The sequence below is a fragment of the Rhinoderma darwinii genome, chromosome 1, assembly GCF_050947455.1.
Source record: "Rhinoderma darwinii isolate aRhiDar2 chromosome 1, aRhiDar2.hap1, whole genome shotgun sequence".
NCBI lineage: Eukaryota > Metazoa > Chordata > Amphibia > Anura > Rhinodermatidae > Rhinoderma > Rhinoderma darwinii.
This window is the reverse complement of record NC_134687.1, coordinates 580320792-580345301: the sequence shown is the minus strand read 5'-3', so window position 1 is coordinate 580345301 and position 24510 is coordinate 580320792. Positions and strand designations below refer to the sequence as shown.

The following is a 24510-nucleotide window of genomic DNA, read 5'->3' as shown; positions in this document are numbered from 1 at the left end:
CCCAGTTGTCCATTTCAAACCTCATTTGCATATATATAAAATAGCTCATAACTTGGCCAAAAATTAATCTGGTGACAGAGCCTCTTTAAGGACACAGCCTGTGTGGATGCAGCCGATTTTTTCAAGTCTGACGTGTTACTTTTTGTAGTAATATCTTTGGAATACGTTTATTTTTCCAAGCGATTCGGAGATACTTGTTTTTTCGTGTCACATTGTACTTTACGTTAGTGGTAAAATTTTGTCGATACTTTGTTTTTCTAAATTGAAATGTATCTGCTTGTAAGACAGATCGTAATACCACACAAAATAGCTACTAATAAACATTTCCCATATGTCTACCTTATATTTATCTATAGACGAGAGAAAAACGAAAAACACCCGGCGCACATCGTGCATCATCTCTTGCTTAAAGTGACAAAGGGTTGGGGGGTACGCGGTTGTGCTTAACTTGTGGTGTTGTGCTAGGAGCACAACACCCAGAAGTGCCTGTATGGTCTCAAAGGACTGCAGATGGTAAATCCGTGCAGGGACTATCAGGGCTCCCTCAGTAGATCGAGATAAATGGAGAAAAACAGGAGGATAAAATTCTCCAGCGCTGTCCAAATGTTGTGGAATTGAAGGATTCAATCCAAGGCAAGAAGTTTAAACGAGATATGTGTTTAATGGATATCATATAAACATATCTCATTTAAACTTCTTGCCTTGGATTGAATTCTTCAATTCCACAACATTTGGACAGCGCTGGAGAATTTTATCCTCCTTTTTTTCTCCATTTATCTCTACCTTATGTTTATAGCATTTTTTGAACGTCCTTTTATTTTTCTAGGACATTACAAGGTTTAGAACTTTAGAAGCAATTTCTCACATTCAAGAAAATTTCAAAAGCCTATTTTTTTTAGGGAGCAGTTCAATTCTGAAGTGGCTTTAAGGGCCTTCTGTATTAAAAACTCCCCATAAATCACCTTTTTTAAAAATCTAGACCCCTCAATGTATTCAAAACTGCATTAAGAAAGTTTCTTAACCCTTAATATTTATTGCCCAGCTGGACTGTTAATGGACAGATACACAGGCCTCAAAATTGAAGGCGCACTTACTGATCTTTGGGTCCCTCTTTTTTATTAGAATACATTTTAGGCACCATATCCGGTTTGAAGAGGTCTTGTGGTGCCAAAACACTGGAAACCCTATTTGGTAATCTATACCCTTCAAAGACTTTATATAGGGGCATAGTGAACATTTTTATCGCTCAGGTTTTTTGCTGAATTTATTGGAATCTAAATTTTTCCAATAAAATGTCGTTTTAGCTCAGATTCTCTCATTCTCACAATGGACAAAAGAGAAAAAGCACCCCAACATTTGTAAATCAAATTCTCCTGAGCACGAGAATACCCCATATCTGGTCATAAGCTGCTGTTTGGACACACGGCTAGGCTTCGAAGGGAAGGAATCAATATATAGACTCCAAACAAATTTGTAACAAGGGCTGAGAACTGTTTAAGCCACAACTGTCCCCCCATATCATCTAGGCAGCTCCATGATAATACATATACCACTAAGAGAAAAATAAGAGCCTTTAATGCCAATGTATATAATATAAAAAGTTAAATCTTTATTATACAGACAATGTACATACTAAAATAGCACAAAGAGAACTCTAGTATAAAAGCGGAGACCGCACCGAGTGTTATAGCCACCAATTAACCAAGGGTAGCTGCATACATGTTAGACTGAGTACCAGATTCACAATTAAGTATACAATCAATACACCATTTAGCTCAAGAGTAAGGAAAGGAGAACAATGTCTCCATAAATAACTAGTTTGAGTGGAAGAGGGGTGCAGTGTATATCGTACTGGATGGTAGTTGAATCAAACAAAAAATGACTAAGATGCAGACTTACCCATAGATGGGATGAAGTGGTATGAAGTGAGAGGTGTCCGCTCCGTAACATAGACCCCGACGCGCGTTTCGCCACGTAGTGCTTCCTCAGGGGGATGTGAGTTAATGTGTGCTGTATTGTTTAATCCCATTTATACTAACCATGCCATGGGATCGTGATGCCATTCAGCGGCGCATCCCAGCTGGGACCGCCGGAAGCGAGGCAATCCCCACATCCGGCTTCCGGCACTGCAGCACATGTCCGGGCTCCCGACGCGTAACGAGAGTTCCGGACATGCGCAATGAGCCATGGGAAGCGAAGGGGGAGAGCGTCGCCGTCAGCCGCCACAGCGGGCATGCGCACAACGGCGCCACAGTCCGGGCATAGAAGTATCCAATGTAGCCGTGACCCTGATGTATCACACCAGCGGATCATCTCGTCCCCATATTATCTATACTAAGCCCCGTAGAATAAAGCCGAATGCACCTGTCATACCCATGTCATTGGTAAGGAGCCACCTATTTGTCTGTACACATGTATCTATGCATATAAAAAGATCTGTATGTATTTACAGTAGAGAGGTCATATAGTGTATATGGAGCAATGTGTGCGTGTGGTGATGTAAAAACGGGGTATATAAAATTACGGCCACCAAACATTTGTGTGTGTGGAGGCGACTAGATGACATTATTACTTGAAACTCTTCTTTTTTGTTCCCCTTTTTCTTCACTTTTTGTATAATTTATAACATATGTCATCTAGTCGCCTCCACACACACAAATGTTTGGTGGCCGTAATTTTATATACCCCGTTTTTATATCACCACACGCACACATTGCTCCATATACACTATATGACCTCTCTACTGTAAATACATACAGATCTTTTTATATGCATAGATACATGTGTACAGACAAATAGGTGGCTCCTTACCAATGACATGGGTATGACAGGTGCATTCGGCTTTATTCTACGGGGCTTAGTATAGATAATATGGGGACGAGATGATCCGCTGGTGTGATACATCAGGGTCACGGCTACATTGGATACTTCTATGCCCGGACTGTGGCGCCGTTGTGCGCATGCCCGCTGTGGCGGCTGACGGCGACGCTCTCCCCCTTCGCTTCCCATGGCTCATTGCGCATGTCCGGAACTCTCGTTACGCGTCGGGAGCCCGGACATGTGCTGCAGTGCCGGAAGCCGGATGTGGGGATTGCCTCGCTTCCGGCGGTCCCAGCTGGGATGCGCCGCTGAATGGCATCACGATCCCATGGCATGGTTAGTATAAATGGGATTAAACAATACAGCACACATTAACTCACATCCCCCTGAGGAAGCACTACGTGGCGAAACGCGCGTCGGGGTCTATGTTACGGAGCGGACACCTCTCACTTCATACCACTTCATCCCATCTATGGGTAAGTCTGCATCTTAGTCATTTTTTGTTTGATTCAACTACCATCCAGTACGATATACACTGCACCCCTCTTCCACTCAAACTAGTTATTTATGGAGACATTGTTCTCCTTTCCTTACTCTTGAGCTAAATGGTGTATTGATTGTATACTTAATTGTGAATCTGGTACTCAGTCTAACATGTATGCAGCTACCCTTGGTTAATTGGTGGCTATAACACTCGGTGCGGTCTCCGCTTTTATACTAGAGTTCTCTTTGTGCTATTTTAGTATGTACATTGTCTGTATAATAAAGATTTAACTTTTTATATTATATACATTGGCATTAAAGGCTCTTATTTTTCTCTTAGTGGTATTCGAAGGGAAGGAGCGGCATTTTACTTATGGAGCTCAAATTTTGCTGGAGTGGTTTCGGACGCAGTGTCAAATTTGCAGTCCCTGAGGAACCAAAACCGTGAACACACCCCAAAAGTGACCCCATTTGGGAAACTATACCCCTCAAAGAATTCACTAGGTGACAAATGACCCCCACAGGTGTTCCATAGAATAGAATTGGACTGTGAAAATGACAAATTCCATTTTTTTCTTAAGATATGTAGCTTTAGTTGAATATTTTTATTTTTCACGGGGGTAATATGAGAAATAGCACCCCACAATTTGTTACAAGATTTCTCCAGAGTATGGCAATACCCTATATGTGGTCATAAACGGCTATTTGGGCACATGGCAGGGCTCAGAAGGGAAGGACCACCATTTGGCTTTTGAAGCACAGATTTAAACGAAATGGTTTCTGGGCACCATGTCGTATGTGTAGTGTCTTTGAGGTGCCTGGACATACAACTTATCTTCTTTTGCTTGAATATATGACAGGACTCAGGAGTGAAAGAGCACCATGAGCATTGTTCGGTGTAATATTGTAATTTGTACAGCATTGTCACACAATTGCAGAGGCATTGTTGCAAGATTTTAAAAAAAAACAACCCTGAGTAGTCCCTTTTTGTAAACTACACTCCACAAAGAATTTATCAAGGGGTGTAACGATCAATCTGACCCCACCGTTTTTTTGTAGCAAGGAGCAAGAAAATTTTGATTTTTTTTTTTTTTTTAAAGGGGTACTTAAGTGCCAGAACATAGAAGCATTCAAAAGAAACTATGCCGATTAGAGAACTAGATGCTCGAAGTATTAGTTTAGGGGTATAGTGAGAATTTTTTGTTTTGTTTGATATTTTGGTGGAACGTCAATTTATCTGTGGCCATTTTAATAATAGAAATAAGATTAAAAATAAAGTTTTTACATTTCTTAACTCCTTAACGACCACCATCTTGACGGCAGGCAGTACAGGTACTTGTTCTACAGTGACATCTTTTGGCATCGGTGTAGAAGAGGCTGATGAGCGCTCCTGTGAGTGCTCATCCTCTAAGCAGTCGCTGTAACTTACAGCTCCTGATCTTAGAGCAGCCTGCTGAATACAGCTGGGGTCGATTAACATTCAGACCCCAGCTGTTTGACCCTTTGATCGCCGGCGGTGCGTGACCGCATCAAGATCAAAGGGAACTCCCCCTTTGATTGAGTCACCAGAAACCCGGTGATGTGATCAAAGACCAGGGAATCCCTATGCAGTCAGCACTGGGGACCTAGAAAGGACCCCAGTACTGACTTAACGTCATAGTGCTAATACATTATAAGTAAAAGATAGAGTTGTAAATAAAAGTTATCCCTTAATGGGATTTAAAAAATAAAATAAAAAAGTCCTCAAAATGTGTCATTATTTTGCATAAAAGATATTTTATTGCCTCTACATTAAATAAAAGCAAAAAACCTACACATATTAAAAGGGGTTATCTGGGGAACAAAAATTGCATTGCAATAGTATATTTATGTGAAACGAAGTAACATACTAATATACTTTAATTTAAAATTCTGTACTAAATGGTGCAGTACAAACCTCGTGAATTGTTCCGGCAGGCCTTCTAATAATGACGACGCTCCGACACGGCCCCACGTGATTGAAAACTTGCTTCATGTGCTGTTGGTGAACATGAACGCAAGGGGCTGTCACATTGCCTATTGCTTGAGTCCCGAGCAGAGCATCAGCTAGCGATTTGCCCGGGACTCCAGCACTGCTCCCGACGTCCATATTTGATTTGATATTCAGAAGCTTCCGGTCGCTGGAGATCTCGAGCAGAGCATCAGCGGATGCGCTGCCTGACTTCTCCAGCACTTCTGCCAACGTCACTGTCAATATATGGACTAGGACGTCAGCAGCAGCTCTGCTCAGGAACTGCAGTACATCAGCTGATGCGCTGTCTGGTGACTCCAGCACTTCTGCCAACGTCACTGTCCATATAGGCACTTCACTGGGGAAATGCTGCCCCGGTACGATCCTGATGGCCTCACTAGTAGCCCTACTTGCCCCCGCTTCCTCCTGATCTCCAAAAAGAAGGTTCTTATAATATAAAATAAGGACTTCTACTTGGTAACCAAGATAAGTGTCCGGATTGCCGGCATGCTTGACCATGTACAATGCTTTTGTACTTTTTATTTGTTCTAGATGGACAGTTCATTTTTTTGCACCATGATCTTGTTTGTCATGGCAGTATATGGCTACATCTAGTGATGGGTGAGGTCAACTCCACCAATTTTTTTGCATTATAATCCTGTATGTACAGAGGTTGTGGCGCCTTCCCCACCAATTGGGACAGGGCTGGTGTCATCGCCATGAATAGAGTTCAGCATCAGGACATCTTTTTTGTCACTAGACTTTATGAGCAGGATCTGGACACTGCACAATGCAGTCATCGGCTCTTAAAGAGAACCTTCCACCTGCCCATACATGTGCAGCATGTAATGGGGAGGGCTGCACAAACTCTGGGGCACTTTAAAAAAAAAAAATTCTACCTCCCTCCATTATTTAGATATCGGTGCCATTACATTTGGCGCCTGATATTTAAATAACCCCCTGAACAGACAACGGGGCGTGTACGGTCAACGGGGCGTGTTACTATGGCTGTGACACTGATCAGATATGGACAGTGTTACGTCAAAAGCGAAGAGAGAGTGTGACCGCCCGCGCGCACGCTCTCTCACTATTCAGCTTTGAAGATCAGTCTTCTGCCGAATTGGCAAGGGGGCGTGTCTCTGCTACGGATAGTGTAAGCGCTCCCCAGATTTTTTAACACTGTCCGTAGCAGTGACACGCCCCCTTGTCAGTTCGGCAGATTAAGTACAAGACTGATCGCTCAGAAGTGCTGAAGAGAAGAGAGCGCACATGCGCTCTCTCCTCTCCACAGCTCTTTACACTGTCCGTAGCAGTGACACACCCCCTTGCCAGTTCGGCAGAAGATTGATCTTCAAATCTAAAGAGTGAGAGTGAGTCACGGTCTGTGTGTGGACAGACAATAGAATACGCCTCCACTGCGGAACATAGGCGCCGAGACAATTAAAAACAAAAAACCTCACCCTAAAACAAAGCTAATAAATAAAAAAATAAAAATAAAAAAAAGAGATAAAAAATAAATAAAAAAGGAAGGATCACAGTGGGGGGAGGGTACAAAGGGTGATGGATGGGATAGAGTAGGCAAAACTATGTTTTTCTTCTCTTCGCAGGCAATACAGCTCTGATCCGCTCAGATTTCTGTCTCACACTAAGGAGATCAGTGTTTGTGACCATGTCTAGCAAGTTTCTTTTTACTAAATAATATTGTAATTAGTCTGTCAGAACTGACAGAACAATCACAGCGATGGTCAGCTGTCTGACTGTTGCCATCACGGTTTAGTACCTTTTCTGTCACTTCAAGTGACCGTTTATTAAAATGTTTCTTGTAAAGTGATGTGATTGGTCTGTCAGAATTGACTTTGCATAACTTTACAAATAATACAAGTTTTTTTAAAACAAATCGCACTGTAGTTATCAGCATCATAGCACCTATTAGATTAGTTAAGAGATAGGATAAACTGGTGACAGAGTCCCTTTAAGTCAATGGTCTACCCATGTATTACAGTATCAGGTCCTCCAGAGCGAGAGACTTTTTGTAGCTGCTCTGTACTCTGGTTAATAGAGGAGGGTCCTGAATAGAAGACTTTCCTCTATTAACATAATTACCACTTTTCATTTTCCCAGCTTATAACAAGGCATACACCCAACACTACAGCAAATGAGAAAAAAATTATAAAATATTTTATTAGTCATGTAAACTAGGGATGCACAATGCATCAAAACTTCGATACTGTGCACCCTGAAACGGTTCAATACCGTTATTTCATGTATTTCAATACTAAGGGCCTGTTCACATCAGCGTTGGCTTTCCGTTCCGGGGTTCCGTCAGAGGTTTCAGTCGGGTGAACCCCGCAACGGTAAGTCAAACTGAAACCACAGCTTACGTTTCAGTCTCCATTGATATCAATGGTGACGGAAACATTGCTAATGGTTTCCGTTCGTCACCATTCCGTCAAATTTCCGTTTTTCCCGACGGAATCCATTAGCATGTTTCCGTCACCATGGATATCAATGGTGACTGAAACGGAAGCTGTGGTTTCAGTTTGACATTCCATTGCGGGGTTCATCCGACCGAAACCTCAGACGGAACCCCGGAACGGAAAGCCAACGCTAATATGAACAGGCCCTTAGCTGTCCGGCCGCACATCTTATTATAGTAATACATAAATGTTGTTAGAGCGGGGCTGCGGCTGGGTCATACAGCCATTACCCCGCTCCTGAGTCCTGAGAAAAGCGCACGCGGTCAGCATGAGGTGATGCGATCAGCGCTGCACTAATGAGCACTGGCACTGAAGACCGAGAACATGGTGGGCGCACCGCAAAACAACCCCATGTTCTGTCTTCAGTGTCTGCGCCACCGCTCATTAGTGCCGCGCCTGCCGCATCAGCTCTTGCTGACCGCGCTCGCACTTATTGTCAGGAGCGGGGCAATGGCTGTATTACACACTGTAGAATCATGGAGTGTAATTGCCCCTGAGGAAGCCACGTTGTGGCAATACACATGGGTCACTCTGACCTTTTTTCTCCTCTTATTGGATTCTTCAGGATTGTATACTCACATGGTTTGATGCAATATTCTATCTATCTGTGTCCATACCATTAAACTTGTTATTTGAGGAGTCTTTAGGTAGGTCTATTGCTGGGGTCGCATGTGTTGGGCCGCTTATCTGGTTGGCATTCCCCAGAAAGACCAGCTTTAGCGTGTATTTGCTTTTTTAAGTGATTTTATTATGTCCATGTGGTGTATTTGTTTTCAATAAATGTATACGTTTTGTGATATATTCATCGTCTATAGACCTATTTTGCCATATACATAGCCTTGTGTGTGTTTTTTGTTCGATCTAATAACTTCATGAATGTCAGTAAATCAGTCCTTGACCTAGACTACAGGGACGGAAAACCATCCGCAGTCGATAAGCTGCCAGTCTGCCCGTGAGGCAGTGTAAATTTTAACGTCTGTTAGATGTTCAACAAAAATTGCCATAACTCATTGTATGTTTGTTTTTTTTCCTCTCTCTCTGAATGGATTTTTATTGGGAAACAGAAATAATAGAGTCTGTAAGTGCAGTTTATAAGCAGCTCTGTTTCATATACTGCAGGAGGAATGATCACCCCAGCAGGATGTATATTACTACACCGTGTAGCACTGGCTAATAAAATCATTTTTAATGAACATGCATTGAAACTAGGAGTATTGAAACTTCACAGCATGGACCCTGCAGTGTAACTGGCCCGCATACAATGGGAATCTACAAAAATGATGGGGGGGGGGGGGGCTGAACTGAGACATACGGATTGTCTGCTGCCATGAACAGCAGTCTGAATAGATGGAGTATTAAGAACAGGAAGAGGTACAATATTGGGACTAGGTCGTAATAGACTGAACAATCCATCTACATTATGGACTAAAGAAAAAAAAAACTTTTTAAAAGGGGTTGTGTGGTTTAAATCAGGAGGTCTCTATTAGTATATGGGTATATCACCCCTTGGAGTCACGTTATTTTTATTGCTCAAATGTATCTAAATTAAAGCAAATCTGTAAATGGTCTCGATTAAAAAAAGTCATCGTTTTGTATCAGCTCTTCTGAAGATCTGTGTCTCTCCATGGTACCAGAATACAATCAAAACCTGTAGAGTCTGATCTTGCAGTCCTACTCCCATCGTCTTCTACTTATAGCTATTGCACATTTGGTAGGTTAGCAAGAAGTAAGGGATAGATAAAAGTATATGACTGCAAGATTAGACTATACAGGGTCTGTTAGTAAGTAGTCTTACCATGGAGATGCATAGATCTGCATAAGGGCTGTAAACACAAAAAACAGTAGGAAAATGTTTAGCAAGGCCACACACACACACACACACACACACACACACGCAAACACGCACGCACACACGTTTTGTTCTGGAAAGATGGGCCTGCTAGGCTATTCAGTACCCCCACCCCAAAATAAGTAGTAATGAGGTTTCTTTTTTTTCCCAATCTTTTCTTAGACTACGAATCTGAGACACTCACTGTTCTCGGTTTGGCCAGAGCTGCTCAGGTTAGCAGTTCCAATCAGTGAACAAAGGGAGTCTCTTAGGCCTCATGCACACGACCGTAAAAAAACCCGTTACTGCGGGTCGTAATTAACACAGACAGACACTTACCTGAGATAGCATTAGTTACGGACATAAGAGGGGAGTGCAGGGCAGGGCGGACACCCCAGACAGTGTGGTAACCCACAATTCCAGCCAGGCCAAATGTTGTCACCATCTGAGTAAACGCAGAATGAGGAGAGGCGATACCTAGACCTAAGAGGGTGCTAAGGCCTAGGAGGAACGGAGAAAAAAAAATAAAGTTACGTTTCAATACATGAAAAACTCCCTCCGTTTTTAGATGATAAATGTCAGGCACAGCATCTCCATACCAGCAGTGTATGCGGTGGCATTGGTCATGGTCTTCCTAAAAGGGGAAATGGCGGCTGTCCTCTGAGCTTCCAATTCAGCCACAGACTTCAATTTTATAGGTGCAGCTGTTGGGATGTTATTTGGCTGCGGCGCTGGGAAGACCGTTTTCCCGTTCTACAACAAAAGGGAAAAATATGTCCCAGAAATTTTAGCATTTCCAAATTTATGGTAAGGTTACTATATACACACACATTGATGATTTTTACCCGATTATTGAACTCCAAAAAAAAAAAAAAAGTCCATAAAGTATAATTCCCAGTAAAATGTAATAGATATTCAGAGCGCTGTCCGCTCCCCTGTTTTTAATAATAATTTTGAATACCAGAGCACAATCTGCGTTTCCAGCGCCACATTAAAATAACAGTGAAATATTTGCCTCTTATAATTTACGGCCTCACACTTGCTTGTTGCGGTGTTATTGTTATGTGCCGCTGCTTTTCAAACAAAAGAGCAAACAATTGTTTTGGAACGGTTCTCTCTTCAACCAAAAATAGTTTATTAAAACAGAATTGGCATGGGATATATATATAATTAAGCTGTGCGCAAACACAAAGCAGATAGCAAACGAAGGCCTGCGCTACTTGGGCTTAGACTGAACAGAAGGCTGCCTATTCTGAGACTTGGCATTGGCAGCCATAATGGCAGCCAGTAAGTAGTGTGTGCATGGGTTTACAATGAGACATTTAATAAGATGTTATGTACTTTCAACTCTGTATTAAAATGTATTCACTGTTGGAAGATTATGAGGTCTAAGCTGCACAAAGGAGAGGTGAAAATCAACTGCAGAAGACCACATTACAGAAAAAATACCCTGCTGCCAAGGATCAGAACAAAAACCTATAATATAGGTCACTGCAAAGTCGAACAATGCAAGAATACGTGCAATAACCTAAGGTACTCGATTAGACTTATAAACATTACAGAAGGGGAGGGTCACCCTACTTAAAGCCTCCCGTCAGGCCCTATAGTTTCACCCATTAATATCACACAGCCTTGCCGTGATGACCTGATCCATCTGAAATAAGACCCAAAGCAGCTTTGCAAATGGTCTACATAAAAAAATAAAAACATCACTTCATAAGTAGGTCTATTTGTCTCCATGGTAACAGACTACAAACAAGACCTGTGTCGTGTGATCATGCAGTCATGTTACATTCCATATTTCCCAAGTTCGTGCTATTCTACGGTATAGGTTAGTGAGATATAAGGACAGATGGAAGGGAGTATGACTGCAGAATCAGATTATACAGTTTGTCATTTATTACCACGAAGACACATATGTCTGTATAGGAACAGAAGACCTAAACCTATAGGACATTTTTAAGTCAAGCCCATTTGCAAACTTTTTATTTCGGCTCCGTAAAATAAAATTCGTTGCAAAAGTAGATTGTTTTTATCTCGCATTAACGGTGGTAGGCTTTCTAGTAGTAGTGCAGTTCCCTTATTACACAAGAAACAAAACATTTACTGATGAACTGCAAAGATTTTACAAACAGCAATTTTTGTGTCAGCAGAAAGATAAGGCAGAAGACACCAGGCACTTACCTTCATGACCACGGTCCCTCTGATCACATGATCCATGGTTCCATAATCAAACTGATCCTTGATCTCATAGTGGAAGTTGTCCTTGTCTGGACTGATCGCCTTCAACAGCTTTGTAATATTGTTTGAGTACAGTGTGCTAGCCTGTGTGGCCATCCGGCTTGGAAAATCGGTATAGCCAATGTGAGTCACTCCCTAGAGAGAAAGGAGGAGAGGGAAAGCTTGGTATACACATCTCTGCCATCGAACCTAACAGACCATGACGTCATTTGTTCAAACCCTATCACTATAGGTAAAGGCCTTACGTGGCCTCCAGGGTGACCATACAACAAAAAGCCTCCCTACAGGTGTCTACCATAGTTCAAGGGTGTACTCACAAGTCCGTTATATATATAGCTGTAAAACCGAGATATGAAGGGACTATGTGAATATACCCCAAGTGGAATTTCTAGAAAAAAAACCCCCAAAAAAAACACTTATGTAGAGGGGACCAAATCAGGGACGCACTGACTAATGTGCTCTTGCCGTACAGACAGCTCAGCGCATTAGAGCGGTCGCCATCCAGAAACTTCGCTCAGAAAACGTATACCCCTTTGAAGATATATGGTCCTAATGCGTAGCTTTGAATCCCCTGCTTCCCACCATAGAGTTATAAAGTTCTGGCTGTATGCCCTATTTGTCATTCGTTTTGAGACCACAAATAAAGTAAAATAAAAAGCTGAAGGTCAAGGTGACATTACATTTAAAGGGATGTTTTGTACCATGGCTTTTAGGATGTTTTTGCACGTGAAAAAAAACGCAACAAGGAATAATAATCTGATAATGATAATAATATAATAGTAATAATAGATACCTTATGAACATACAGTTCCCCAGGTTTGGTAGTCTCAATGTTTCCCCCTGCCTCTGACGCAAGGTCAACCACAACCGAACCCTCCTTCATTAATTCAATCATGTCTTTCCGGAACAAGGTAGGAGCTCTTTTACCTGCACACATAAAATATGTTATTTGTAGATAGAGCAACAAATACATAGAGGTGTCCACAAGAAATAACACATGCCCAGTACAAAGCAACATACCCATATCATAATGTTCATGGCTCGAATCTACTCCAAAACTATAACCCTACATAAGGCCATTTGAAGTTGCCCCAGTCAAGCAGACAAGTAATAAAAGTTAAGAGGGTTTCGTCCTCTGCGACCACTGTAGCCAAGAACCCAAAATCCTGTTGTCTGCTGGATGTTCGGGCAAGCATGTGCTATCCATAGAGATGAATGGGAGTACTGGAAAAACAGCAAGCGCCCTCCATCTTGCCTATTTCTATTGATCCCACCCACACCAATGTAAACATTTGTTCATTTCTAACAACCCCATTCATCTCTATAGAGAAATGCAGCACACGCTTGTCCCGATTGCCAGCCGAGACCGGGAATTTGAAGCTCCTCGCTACTTTTATAACCCGCACGATTAGCGGGTTCTAAAAGTAAAAAGGGGCTATCGTCGGTCAATGCCTGTAAGGCTCAGGCTACATTGCAAAATGAAGCGATGTGCAAATCCCAAATTATGTTGCGTGCGCGACTAGGTTACGGTGTAGCCTGATCCCTATACACCTAGTGTATTTACTTCAGATAGACCCTATAGGGCTCTAATGTGTCCTCATATGCTTCCAGGATCATATAGAGGCTTTTCCTGTTGGACTCTATATGAAGCAAACAGAAAAAGTGGCATGTTCCTTCCAATTAGGATTATGAACCATACAGCGGAACACAGAATCCCGGCGGCTCCACAGTATAAAACCACCGGGACGTGTGAAGCCGTGCAGCCTGGGTCAGCTAGCAAAAACGTCCACATTTATACCTGGAATGAGGGCGGTTGTAATAATAATGTCCACGTCTTGACACTGCTTGGTGAAAAGCTTCATCTCCGCGTCGATAAACTCCTTGGACATTTCTTTAGCATACCCGCCCTGTCCCTCTCCCGATTCCTGCAAGTCGACTTCCAAAGGTTCAGCCCCGAGAGACTTAAACTGCTCTAAAGCGGCAGCCCTGCATCAAACAGAGGGAATACGTTACATAGTATCAGAGAAAACACATGCACACGGGGAGATCTGGGAAATCAGGAACTTATTCTTTGAAGGGAGGATCCATTTTTAGGGAACTATTGATTTACTGTGTAGTATAAAAAGCAGAAGAAAAAAATAGAGAAATGGAGGAAGGCATGAGAAAGCTGCTGAAACGACAGTGTGTAATACACACCCAGGATAGTGGTCCATTGTTACTACAAATTAGATCAGGCTTAGGAATATTAGGCTTTTACTGTGATCTCAAATACACTTTTCCATGGTCTACCTGGTATCGAATCCACGAACGATGGCACCCATAGATTTAGCAGCTCCTGCAGAAGCCAGACCAGCTACACCACCGCCAATAATAAGAACCTATACAAGTACAAAAGAGACAAGTTCCTCTTCATTGATTTTATTATAACATTGCTGTATTCAAACTGGATTTGTATTAGGTCATCACATCAAAGTTGGGAGTTTATCCCCAATTCTTTGGGGAAAAAAATAAAAGGGTGGCGCCATGCATATATATCCCTATGTCTCTGGGGCTGTATGGACCCCGAACAGCTGGTAATAGCATCGCTAGAGAGCCATATAGTCTATCAGATCTACAACTGTTTCAGGTTTGTTACCTCTCATCAGTAAAAGATCATGGCTTTATGGAGTAAAGCTGGCCATATACACTACATAAAAGCCGTCCGAAATCTCCAATCTCAGTGGGTTCGTTTGACTAGCTAATAAGTACGGGGGGGGGGAGGGGGGCTGGATTTCAACATGCCTAATCCTTTGTTTCCACGAGAGATAAAACGCTGCCCGAGAAGTCTGACAGCAGCTTATTCCCCTATCCCCAATGAAAAAAAATATGCACACTCAGTCAATAGCTAAACGATTCAGACTTAACCATCTCACATGTATGGTCAGCTGAAGACTTGAGTAGCAACCAGGCAGTATCACCAGTAAGGTTATGGTATATAGTGATAAAAAAAAAAAAAAAAAAAAAGGGCCAAGCAGCAGGATCTGCCACGGCTTTAGGTTACGTGGTCCTCATTGATTTACTGAGGAGAGGTAGGTGAAGTGTCATTATTTTGATAGCGCCTCCCCCATGGCCGTGGTACTGTGTGGGTACTTTGTCTGTGCTGCACGAGTGCCATATGAAGAAATACTACACATTTAAAGGATTATTCCCATCTTAGACATTTATGGCATATCCACATCTCCAGAACTTTAGGGACTCAACGGATGAGGCAGGCACCGGCCACCACAACCAGGCAAAGAACAAATGGAGAGGTAGCCAGACATGAGCTAACTCTAATTGAACAGAGAGATAGAACTTTATTTTTTCAGATACACTAAATAATGATCTCTGGATGATTTTGTTTAGATATCTACCAGAAGCACTCATAAAATAAACTTTCCACACGGTATACATTTCCATAGAACAGACGGAGTAGAACAATGGCTCCTTATTAGGGGTCCCACCAGGGCTAGCTCTTCACTCTTTCTCCAGGTACAATTGGAACATACAGAAGTCATTCAAGGACTACAGCTGCCACACGAGGTGCTGTTCTTGAGGTTTTCCAGACTGTCAAATAGGAGGTTTATTTTAAGGCACAGAACAAAATTATTTAAAATAAGTTTCCTTTTCTAATTCATTGATCAGATGGCAGGAAAAAAAATAAAAAAAGGGACGGGTTTTCATTGCTATGCAGACATGTCTCCTGAATAAATAGGACCGCTCACTGTGCTGCAAGAACAACGAGATGGTAAAAACATGTGTAGCATCGACCTCCGAGAATTGCAGGGACAGGTGACTCATATCTGGGCAGAATTTACATACAGTAATGGTCTCAAGGAATACTGGGCAAAAATGTCAATTTAGCCCAAACCCGTCATGCACAGATAATCCACTAGAGGGTGCACGGTTCATAGATTTGGTATAGGTATTGTGAATATGAATCTAAACGTATCCTTGGTGTTCATTACAAACAACTAGATATGTGCAATGCACTAAATATGTACATTAGAAGAAAGAAGTTAAGAAGAAAAACTTGTCGATCTGACACAATGCATAACTAGCAGTTCCCAAATTTACGTCCATTATCTAAACTACTGCCTTTACAAGCGGAGGGTGGGCTATAGTAGTGGCAAAAAATTCATAAAGGGTCCGTCATCCATCTGTCTATGACTAGCTTTAGTTCTAAAAAGTCCTGTGCCCCGAGCAACTACATATCCCTGTAGTGGATTACGAGGAGGGAATGGGGACGTTTGTGAATGTGCCCTTTCTGCCCTGTGCCGAGATCAATGACCAACCATCTATCCAATAACATCTTCTGAACAACCTTAAAAACGTTATACTATTATTGGCAAGTTGTTTCTTAAAATAACATCCTGAAAATAAATAATGTTCCTTCCAAATGCTGAACTGTGGATGGCAGCATCAGACCTATAGATTTATCAGGAATTACGGCTGCTTCAGGGACCTTACAGCGTTTCCACAGCAGCTCAAAATAGAAGCAAATGGAGGAAAAAAAATAAAAGCCCAGCTGGCACATAAAAGCGGTTCACATTACACGCAGGAGCAGGTGCAGCGTTGCGTGCTACATCTGGATCAGCACAACCTCCTGCGCACCATAAAAGAAGTACAATAAACTTATTTGCAATGCCAAGGCTTGAAGTGTGGTTAACCGGCACAATATCGCCATCTGCTGGCTATTCATGAAATAAGAGAAAATGGAGAGACTGGGGATACAAGCTCAGAATGCAAATACCTTGGCTGGTGGGACCTTGCCTGCTGCGGTGATCTGACCAGTAAAGAAACGTCCAAAGTTGTTAGCGGCCAAGACGACCGCTTTGTAACTGCAAAAAAAAAAAAAAAAGATCAGACTCTTTATTCATGAATAATAACGGTTTCTGCAAGTATCTAAAATAATTTCTGAATAAGACGACATTAGTTTGCAAGACGGTTTTAATAAACGCAAGTATAGGTTTATATTAAAATGGAAGTCAATATAGATATCAATATAAAAAGTTAAATGATATTGTATATACATTGCATTTATGATCTTGTACCAATTCGGAGTTATAGTCTAGTATAATCCATTTACAGTTCTGCTGGCTTCAGAGCTGAAATCTCACAGCATTCCTTGCTGGCTCAATTGTCTTAACAGACCTTGCCCTCTTGATTTGCATTCTATGATGTAAAGTCTTTACACCAGGCACTGTATAGTAATCCGACGTAGGGAAAAACAAAGAACCTGTCGCACACCAATATACTCAACTAAGCTATTAGTGGTGTATCGGACAACAAGTTTATTGACTGCTTCCAACTAAACCATCAGAATTATTAACGCAGCTCTGGGCTATAATACAGTTAGGCATACCTAATATCTATCTATCTATCTATCTATCTATCTATATATATATATATATCAGTGTGTTTGGTGCAACATTCTAAGCAGCTGTATCTTGCGCTAAGACCCGAATCCATCAGTCCCATGGGACTGACAAATTTAGTGAAAGCGGGTCCTTCGTGTCACCTGTTATCGATCACATCTAGGTTATGAAGTTAGACGTGATTGATAACCGCTCGATCCTGCGTGTCAGAGACATACAAGACCCGCTGCCACGGAAACCAGTCAGTGCCGCTGCCCTGAGGGATACAGGTTTCAGCGCTAAATACAGCTGCTCTAAAAAGTAGCTTGGAGAAAGGGTATTGGCGAGTCGCATGCATGCCGAGTGGAGTTACGGGATGTGCATGTAGAAAGTTAAAGGATTTTTTCCCACCAATAACATTTATCACCTATTCACAGGACTGGTCATAAATGTTCCATCCCACAGAATTGAGGGGCTAGTGATCGGACCCCTAACTTACATTTATCATCTATCCTGAGGATTGCTGATAAATATTGTGTTTGGGAACCCCCTGTAATACATGCACCCATAAAGTAAGTTTTCATAGTGCGGAGGCTGACTGGCACACAAAATCGGGGGCAGTGATTTTATGTTTAGTGCCAGCAGGTCAGCACATCAACTTCAATCCTGCAGCTGCTGGGAACCGGATAAAAGATAGGAGCCCACTTGGCTGCAGGTACATAAACACAGTATAATCTATAGCTATATCCCAGACTAGTGCGGTGCTGGATGATCAGACAGAAAAAAAAAAAATAATATTCTATGTAGAGGTCATACAAGATTATCCAGAAATTGTATGTAGTAAATCAAGTCAGCACGTTTTGTGCTTGTAAAATAATGTGAATTGCTCAATGACCATGTCAGGGTACAGAGTGGACCCTGACCCAGTGGATCCTCACCCAGCAATGTTTGCCATGGAGCTCAGAGCATCATATCCCTGTGCAATGGTGACACGTGGCACCTGGTCCATGGCCAAGACCGTCGCTTTCTTCTCCGAAAGTTTGTTCAGCAGCTCAGCGTTTTGTGCCGGGTAAACAAAACTGATGAGGGTGGAGGACGGCTTCAAGAGGTCCACTTCATGAACTCCCAGAGCAGGATTGAGCATTGGTGCCCGGACCTGGAGGAAGAGATAAATGTACACATAACTTGGAGGATGTGCAAAGAAAACACAAAATAAAGGAAGCCCTTTTTGTACTGAACTAGGTTTGTTTGTAAGAAGTATTCGGCACACTCGTGGAAAAGTGAAAAATACTTTTGATTTTCTCTGTGATGCCAGTAGCTTAGTGCAACGTTTCGGTCGCGAGACCTTCATCAGGCACTGAGGAGATTATATATAGGTGATCTAGATACATATAAACAAATTCCATATACATAATCAGGATATAGTGTGTTCAGAATTCCAATTGCATACACGTATATACAAGAAGTATCCACAAAATAGATGGAAATATATACAGTTTAAACAGGAACAGGACCGAGCATCCAGCACCCAGGAGGTGGTCACGTTTGAAACAAACGCATGATACAAGCGACGGAGCAGCGAGTGGCGTATCCTTGTTAGAGGACAGAATACAGACATTGCTAGTATATGTAATTGCAATGTCCAGGTCAATTATACAAAATTGGATGAGTCAGGCCAGCAGTGCTGGTGTACTTTAAATAGGCGCCCAGAGGTAAAACAAATCGAGATTGCAACAATAGTCTAGAAATAAGTCTAGAGGAAACATGGATGACCAAAGAAGCCAGGACATATATGATAGGTAATAGGAAAAATTACATCGCATTTCATACAATGAAAAGGAGTTAGAAGATTGTCTCTTACTTGAGCCATTCCGGGCACGGATTAGAAGTTTTACTGGCGCTTGAGGTATAATAGCGGCTTGTAACATGCATTTCTTTCAAACGTGACTACCTCCTGACATCACAGAGAAAATCAAAACTATTTTTCGCTTTTCTAAGAGTGTGCCGAATACTTCTACCACGCATATCAACTGGGTTGGGACCCTACCTCAAGCACCCAAGGGAGGTAGTGCTATCTGAACACATATATACCTTTGTTTGTTGTCGGACAGAGGCACCCTTAAGAAACATTGACTGTAGGAGAGCACGGGCTAAAGGAAGTCATACCATTAAAGATTTTATCTGACTATGCTTTCCTGTAAGGTAAACAACAAAAAAAGGGCACTCTTGCCATCCGTCGGGTCTATAGACCAATTCATGCGTTGCGAAGTATCAGTATCTGTGTGAACATAGCCTAACATAGTAATGAGAGAACCCGGACAATTAGAAGAGATCCACGTGAGATTTCAGTCATTCCTGTCGTGGTTTTTCTAATGGGTTAAAAAAAATGTAGAAGGAAATATCTTTCTGCCGTGGAGTCGGGCAGATCATGGTTTAGCCCTGTGACCCTCCGGCAGGGCTTAATAGTTGCCTGTCAGAATCACGATATACTGCAATACATTAGTATTGCAGTATGTCGTGCAAGCGATCTAACGATCGCTGGTTGAAAGAGGCTCTGTCACCAGATTTTGCAACCCCTATCTCCTATTGCAGCAGATCGGTGCTGCAATGTAGATTACAGTGACGTTTTGTTTTTTTTCAAAAACGAGCATTTTTGGCCAAGTTATGTCCATTTTTATATTTATGCAAATGAGCCTTTCTTAAGTACAACTGGGCGTGTTTAAATTTATGTCCAACTGGGCGTGTATTGTGTGTGTACATCTGGGCGTTTTTACTTGTTTTACTAGCTGGGCGTTGTGAATGGAAGTGTATGATGCTGACGAATCAGCATCATCCACTTCTGTTCGTTACCACCCAGCTTCTGGCAGTGCAGAGACACACAGCGTGTCCTCGCTCATCCGATGTGATGAAGTTCCTGTGGGAGGAAGTGAGTGACGTCACAGCGTGATCTCGCGAGGAAAAAAAAAATATATTAATAGTTAAAAAAAAAAAAAAAAACAACACCTTTTTCTATTTTCCCCCTAGATCATAGTAAAAAAAATAAAATAAACATAATTGGTATCGCCGCAGCCGTAAACGTCTGAACTATTACAATATATCATTATTTAACCCGCGCGGTGAATGTCGTAAAAAAAAATATATATAGTAAACACCAGAATCTCTATTTTTGGTCACCTAATCTCCCACAAAAAATGAAATAAAAAGTGATCAAAACATCGCATGTGCATCAAAAAATGGTATTATTAAAAACTACAGCTTATCCCGCAAAAAATAAGCCCTGATACCACTTTATCGACGGAAAAATAAAAAAGTTACGGCTCTCGGAATTTGGCGAAACAAAATGAATTTTCTTTTTTACACTTAGGTTTTTACTTCTTAAAGTAGTAAAATATAGAAAAACCTACACATATTTGGTATCGCCGTAATCATATTGACCCACAGAATAAAGTTAACATGTTGTTTTAATTGCACAGTGAATTCCGTAAAAACGGCACGCAAAAAAACATGGAGGAATGGCTGTTTTTTTCATTTTCTACCCCACAAATATTTTTTCCCCGTTTCCTAGTACATTATATGGCAAAATAAATGGGGCTACGAAAAACTACAACTCGTCCTGCAAAAATCAAGCCCTCATAGGACTATATCGACGGAAAAATAAAGACGTTCTGGCTTTTGGAAGGTGGGGAGGAAAAAACGAAAATTAAAATCTGAAAAAGGGCTGCGGCGGGAAGGGGTTAATGGGATAGTCCGAGATTTAAACATTTCTCTCAAATATTGAGTTAAAGGTAAACTCACTAATATATTTGAGAACTACATCATCTGCAGATTTGTAATACATATTCATCAACAGAGCAGATGCAGGAAATGGGATTGATTTTTTTCTCGGCAGTCATCAACAAGCAACAGACAGTCTGTAGTCCGCACTGCATAGTATTAACCCCTTAGTGACCAGCCCATTTTAGGCCCTAATGACCAAGCTATTTTATTCGTTTTTCTATAGTCGCATTCAAAGAGCTATAACGTTTTTATTTTTTCGTCTACATAGCTGTATGAGGACTTGTTTTTTGCGGGATTAGTTGTGCTTTTTAATAGCACCATTTTTGGGTACATATAATTTTTATATTAACTTTTATTAACCTTTTTGGGGGGGGATTATAAAAAAAAACTGAAATTCCGCCATTGTTCTATGCGTTTTTAAATTGACGCCGTTCACTATGCGACGTAAATAACATGTTACCTTTATTCTATGGGTCGGTACGATTACGGCGATACCACATATGTAGAGGTTTTTTTAAGTTTTACGACTTTTGCACAATAAAAACACTTTTGAACTAAAATTATTTGTTTTTGCATCGTCGCTTTCCAAGAGCCGTCATTTTTTTATTTTTCCATCAATGTAGTGAATTTTTGGGTTGTTTTCTGCGGGACAAGACGTAGTTTTGAATGGTACTGTTTTGGGGTACATGGGACTTATTGATTCATTTTTATTATGACTTTTTTGGGGGGCAATGGAAAAAAATTGCAATTTCGCCATAGTTTTTTGCGTTTTTTTTTTACGGCGTTCACCTTGCGGTTTAAATGACATATTAACTTTATTAATGGAGTCATTACGGTCGCGGCGATACCACATATGTGTACTTTTTTTTTTATTTTTTTACACTTTTACTAAATAAAACCACTTTTTATGGAAAAAAATGGATTTATTTTTTTACTGTACTTTTTATTAATAATCTTTATTTCACTTTGATGACTGATTTTATTAGTCCCGCTAGGGGACTTTACTGTGCGATGCTCCGATCGCTGCTATAATGCTCTGGTATACTTCGTATACCAGAGCATTATTGCCTGTCAGTGTAAATCTGACAGGCAATCTGTTAGGACGTGCCTCCGGCGCCTCCTAACAGGCATATGTCCAGGGCAGACCTGGGGGCTTTTATCAGTCCCCCGGCTGCCATGACACCCCATCGGAGACCCGCGATTGCATTCGCGGGCCGCCGATGGGTGACAGAGGGAGCGCACTCCCTCTGTAAACAAAGTTAAATGCCTCGGTCGCTATTGACGGCGGCATTTAACGGGTTAAACGGCCGCGATCGAAGTAAACTTCGATCGCGGGCGTTGGAGCAGGAGCTCAGCTGTCATCAGACAGCAGAGCCCCGGCTCCTGCCTGCACGGGAGACCCGTGCAGGACTTAGACTAGGCTGACGTGAAAAGGCGTCAGCCTAGCCTAAAGCCCATTAGTGAATCACGTGAAAAGGCGTATTAGTGGTCACTAAGGGGTTAATGATGCTCAATAGTTTGCTGGGATTTGGATTTGACAACAGTTACCCATGCCAGCAGGTAAAGCAACTCCCCAATATATTAGTCGGTGTTCCTCCAACATGAACGCACTCTGTGAGAGAAGGAAAACATAACACTTAGAAAGCATGTCTTACTTTCAAGACCAGATCTGAAGCCAAAACTTCCTTGGTCCCCTGGATTTCAGCCCCAACCTCCTTGTACTGGTCATCAGAGAACTTGGAAGCATCGCCGGCTCCAGATTCCACGATGACATTGAACCCTTGCTTAACCAGAGCCTGCACCCCGGCAGGGGACAATGCCACTCTCTTCTCATTCTGGAAAATCTCTTTTGGGACTCCCACAGTCAGCTGTTTGTATGGGATACCTGAAAGACAAACACATTATATGGTGGAGCGTAGAAAAGAAATGAGAAAGACTCCAATTATTTTTATGTTGAGAAAACTATAAAGGCACCACAGAGGGTCAGGCCTACGGTGGCCATACACATTAGACGTATGTCAGTAGAACCCACCGAACATCTAACGTGTATGGCGGCGTTCCGACTCCCCCCGCTGGCAGTCGGAGTAGAGCAGGATCGGGCAGTTGAACTTCAACATGCCTGATCCTTTTGTTTGTAAAGAGAGAAGTCTCTGCAGGAGTCTGGTAGCGGCTCTCTCCCGTCTTCCTATTGAAAAGACATGCACACTCGGTCAAGCATGCGTATGGAGGAGTCGTTAGGAATAGCGGTCTTTGGCCGACTGCTAGCTTAGGGCGAGTTCACATCAGCGTTCACTTTCCATTGATAGTTTCCGCCTGAGCTTTCCGTCAGAGGAACCCATCAACGAAAAGGCTAATGCAAACCATAGCTTCCGTTTGCATTATCATTGTCTTCAATGGTAATGCTTCCGTTGCAAATGGTTTCAGTTTGTCTCCGTTCCGTGAGGATTCAGTTTCTTTGGTCGGAATCAATAAAAAAATAAAAATAAAAAACGGAAATCTTATGGAACGGAGACGACCAGAAACCATTGAATAGTAATGCAAACGGAAGCTATGGTTTCCGTTTGCCTTTTCATTGATGGGTTCTTCTGACGGAAAGCTCAGACAGAAATCAACGGAAAGCGAACACTGATGTGAACAGGTCCTAAAGCATATGGCCAGCCTTAGTTGGTAAGGAAATTTTTGTAACCAATTCTATTACGTTGCTCCAATGCATAAGTAAAACAGGAATCAACTTTAAAAGTGTAACTAAACGTTTAACAAACTTCTGACATGTCATAGTGACATGCCAGAAGTTTTGATTGGTGGGGGTCCGAGCACGGAGACCCCCACCAATTCGCTAAAACTAAGCAGCTGAAGCGCTTGTGTGAGCGCTCAGCCGCTTCAAGTTTGTTCGGCTTTTTCCAGAAATTAATGTATCGGAGTCGGCCTCAATAGAAAGTTTATGAGCCCGTACACGATACATTTATTTCCGTATATTCACTCACGTGACGCTTCAGCTGCTTTGTTTTAGCAATCGGTGGGGGGTCTCAGTGCTCGGACCCCCACCAATCAAAACTTCTGACATGTCACTATGACATGTCAGAAGTTTGTTAAACGTTTAGTTACACTTTAAGACCAACTAAAAATATCCTAACATTTCATGTATACACAAGTCTATGAAGACCTATATGCCCCCATTTTTACAAATTACAAAAAATCTTACGTGGTCTGATCCTGCAGGCAGCAAATGATTCCTCCTGCTAGATTTTTTTTTTTTTTTTTTTGGGTTAATGGAAACATGGACAGAACAGAATTTAGAAAAATTGAGGATATCATGATTGGTGATAGCTAGGTGAAGTTATCTTGGAACAATTCTGGATATGCATAAGGTCTCGTTCACACGTTGCAGATTATGAATGGGGCTAATTCTCGTGCAGAATGCCTATTATCTTGCAGAATTGTTAAAGATTAAAGGGTTAAATCTGATGCAAATCCACAGCAAAATACGCATCCAATACATGAAAAACAAGTGCAGACTTT

General features: G+C 41.8%; 1 protein-coding gene across 2 annotated transcripts in view; it reads right to left on the bottom strand.

The window, feature by feature from the left end:
* The window catches only part of NNT (nicotinamide nucleotide transhydrogenase), a 122757-nt gene that overhangs the window by 71374 nt on the left and 26873 nt on the right, over nt 1–24510 (bottom strand). For both annotated transcript variants that reach the window (XM_075839676.1, XM_075839686.1), the window contains exons 3-11: nt 22647–22876; nt 18153–18370; nt 16611–16698; nt 14129–14217; nt 13638–13825; nt 12633–12766; nt 11783–11974; nt 10198–10351; nt 9938–10099 (exon numbers count right to left, since the gene is read on the bottom strand). In XM_075839676.1, the coding sequence (XP_075695791.1) occupies nt 9938–10099; nt 10198–10351; nt 11783–11974; nt 12633–12766; nt 13638–13825; nt 14129–14217; nt 16611–16698; nt 18153–18370; nt 22647–22876 (1455 nt within the window). The remainder of the gene's footprint in view (nt 1–9937; nt 10100–10197; nt 10352–11782; nt 11975–12632; nt 12767–13637; nt 13826–14128; nt 14218–16610; nt 16699–18152; nt 18371–22646; nt 22877–24510) is intronic.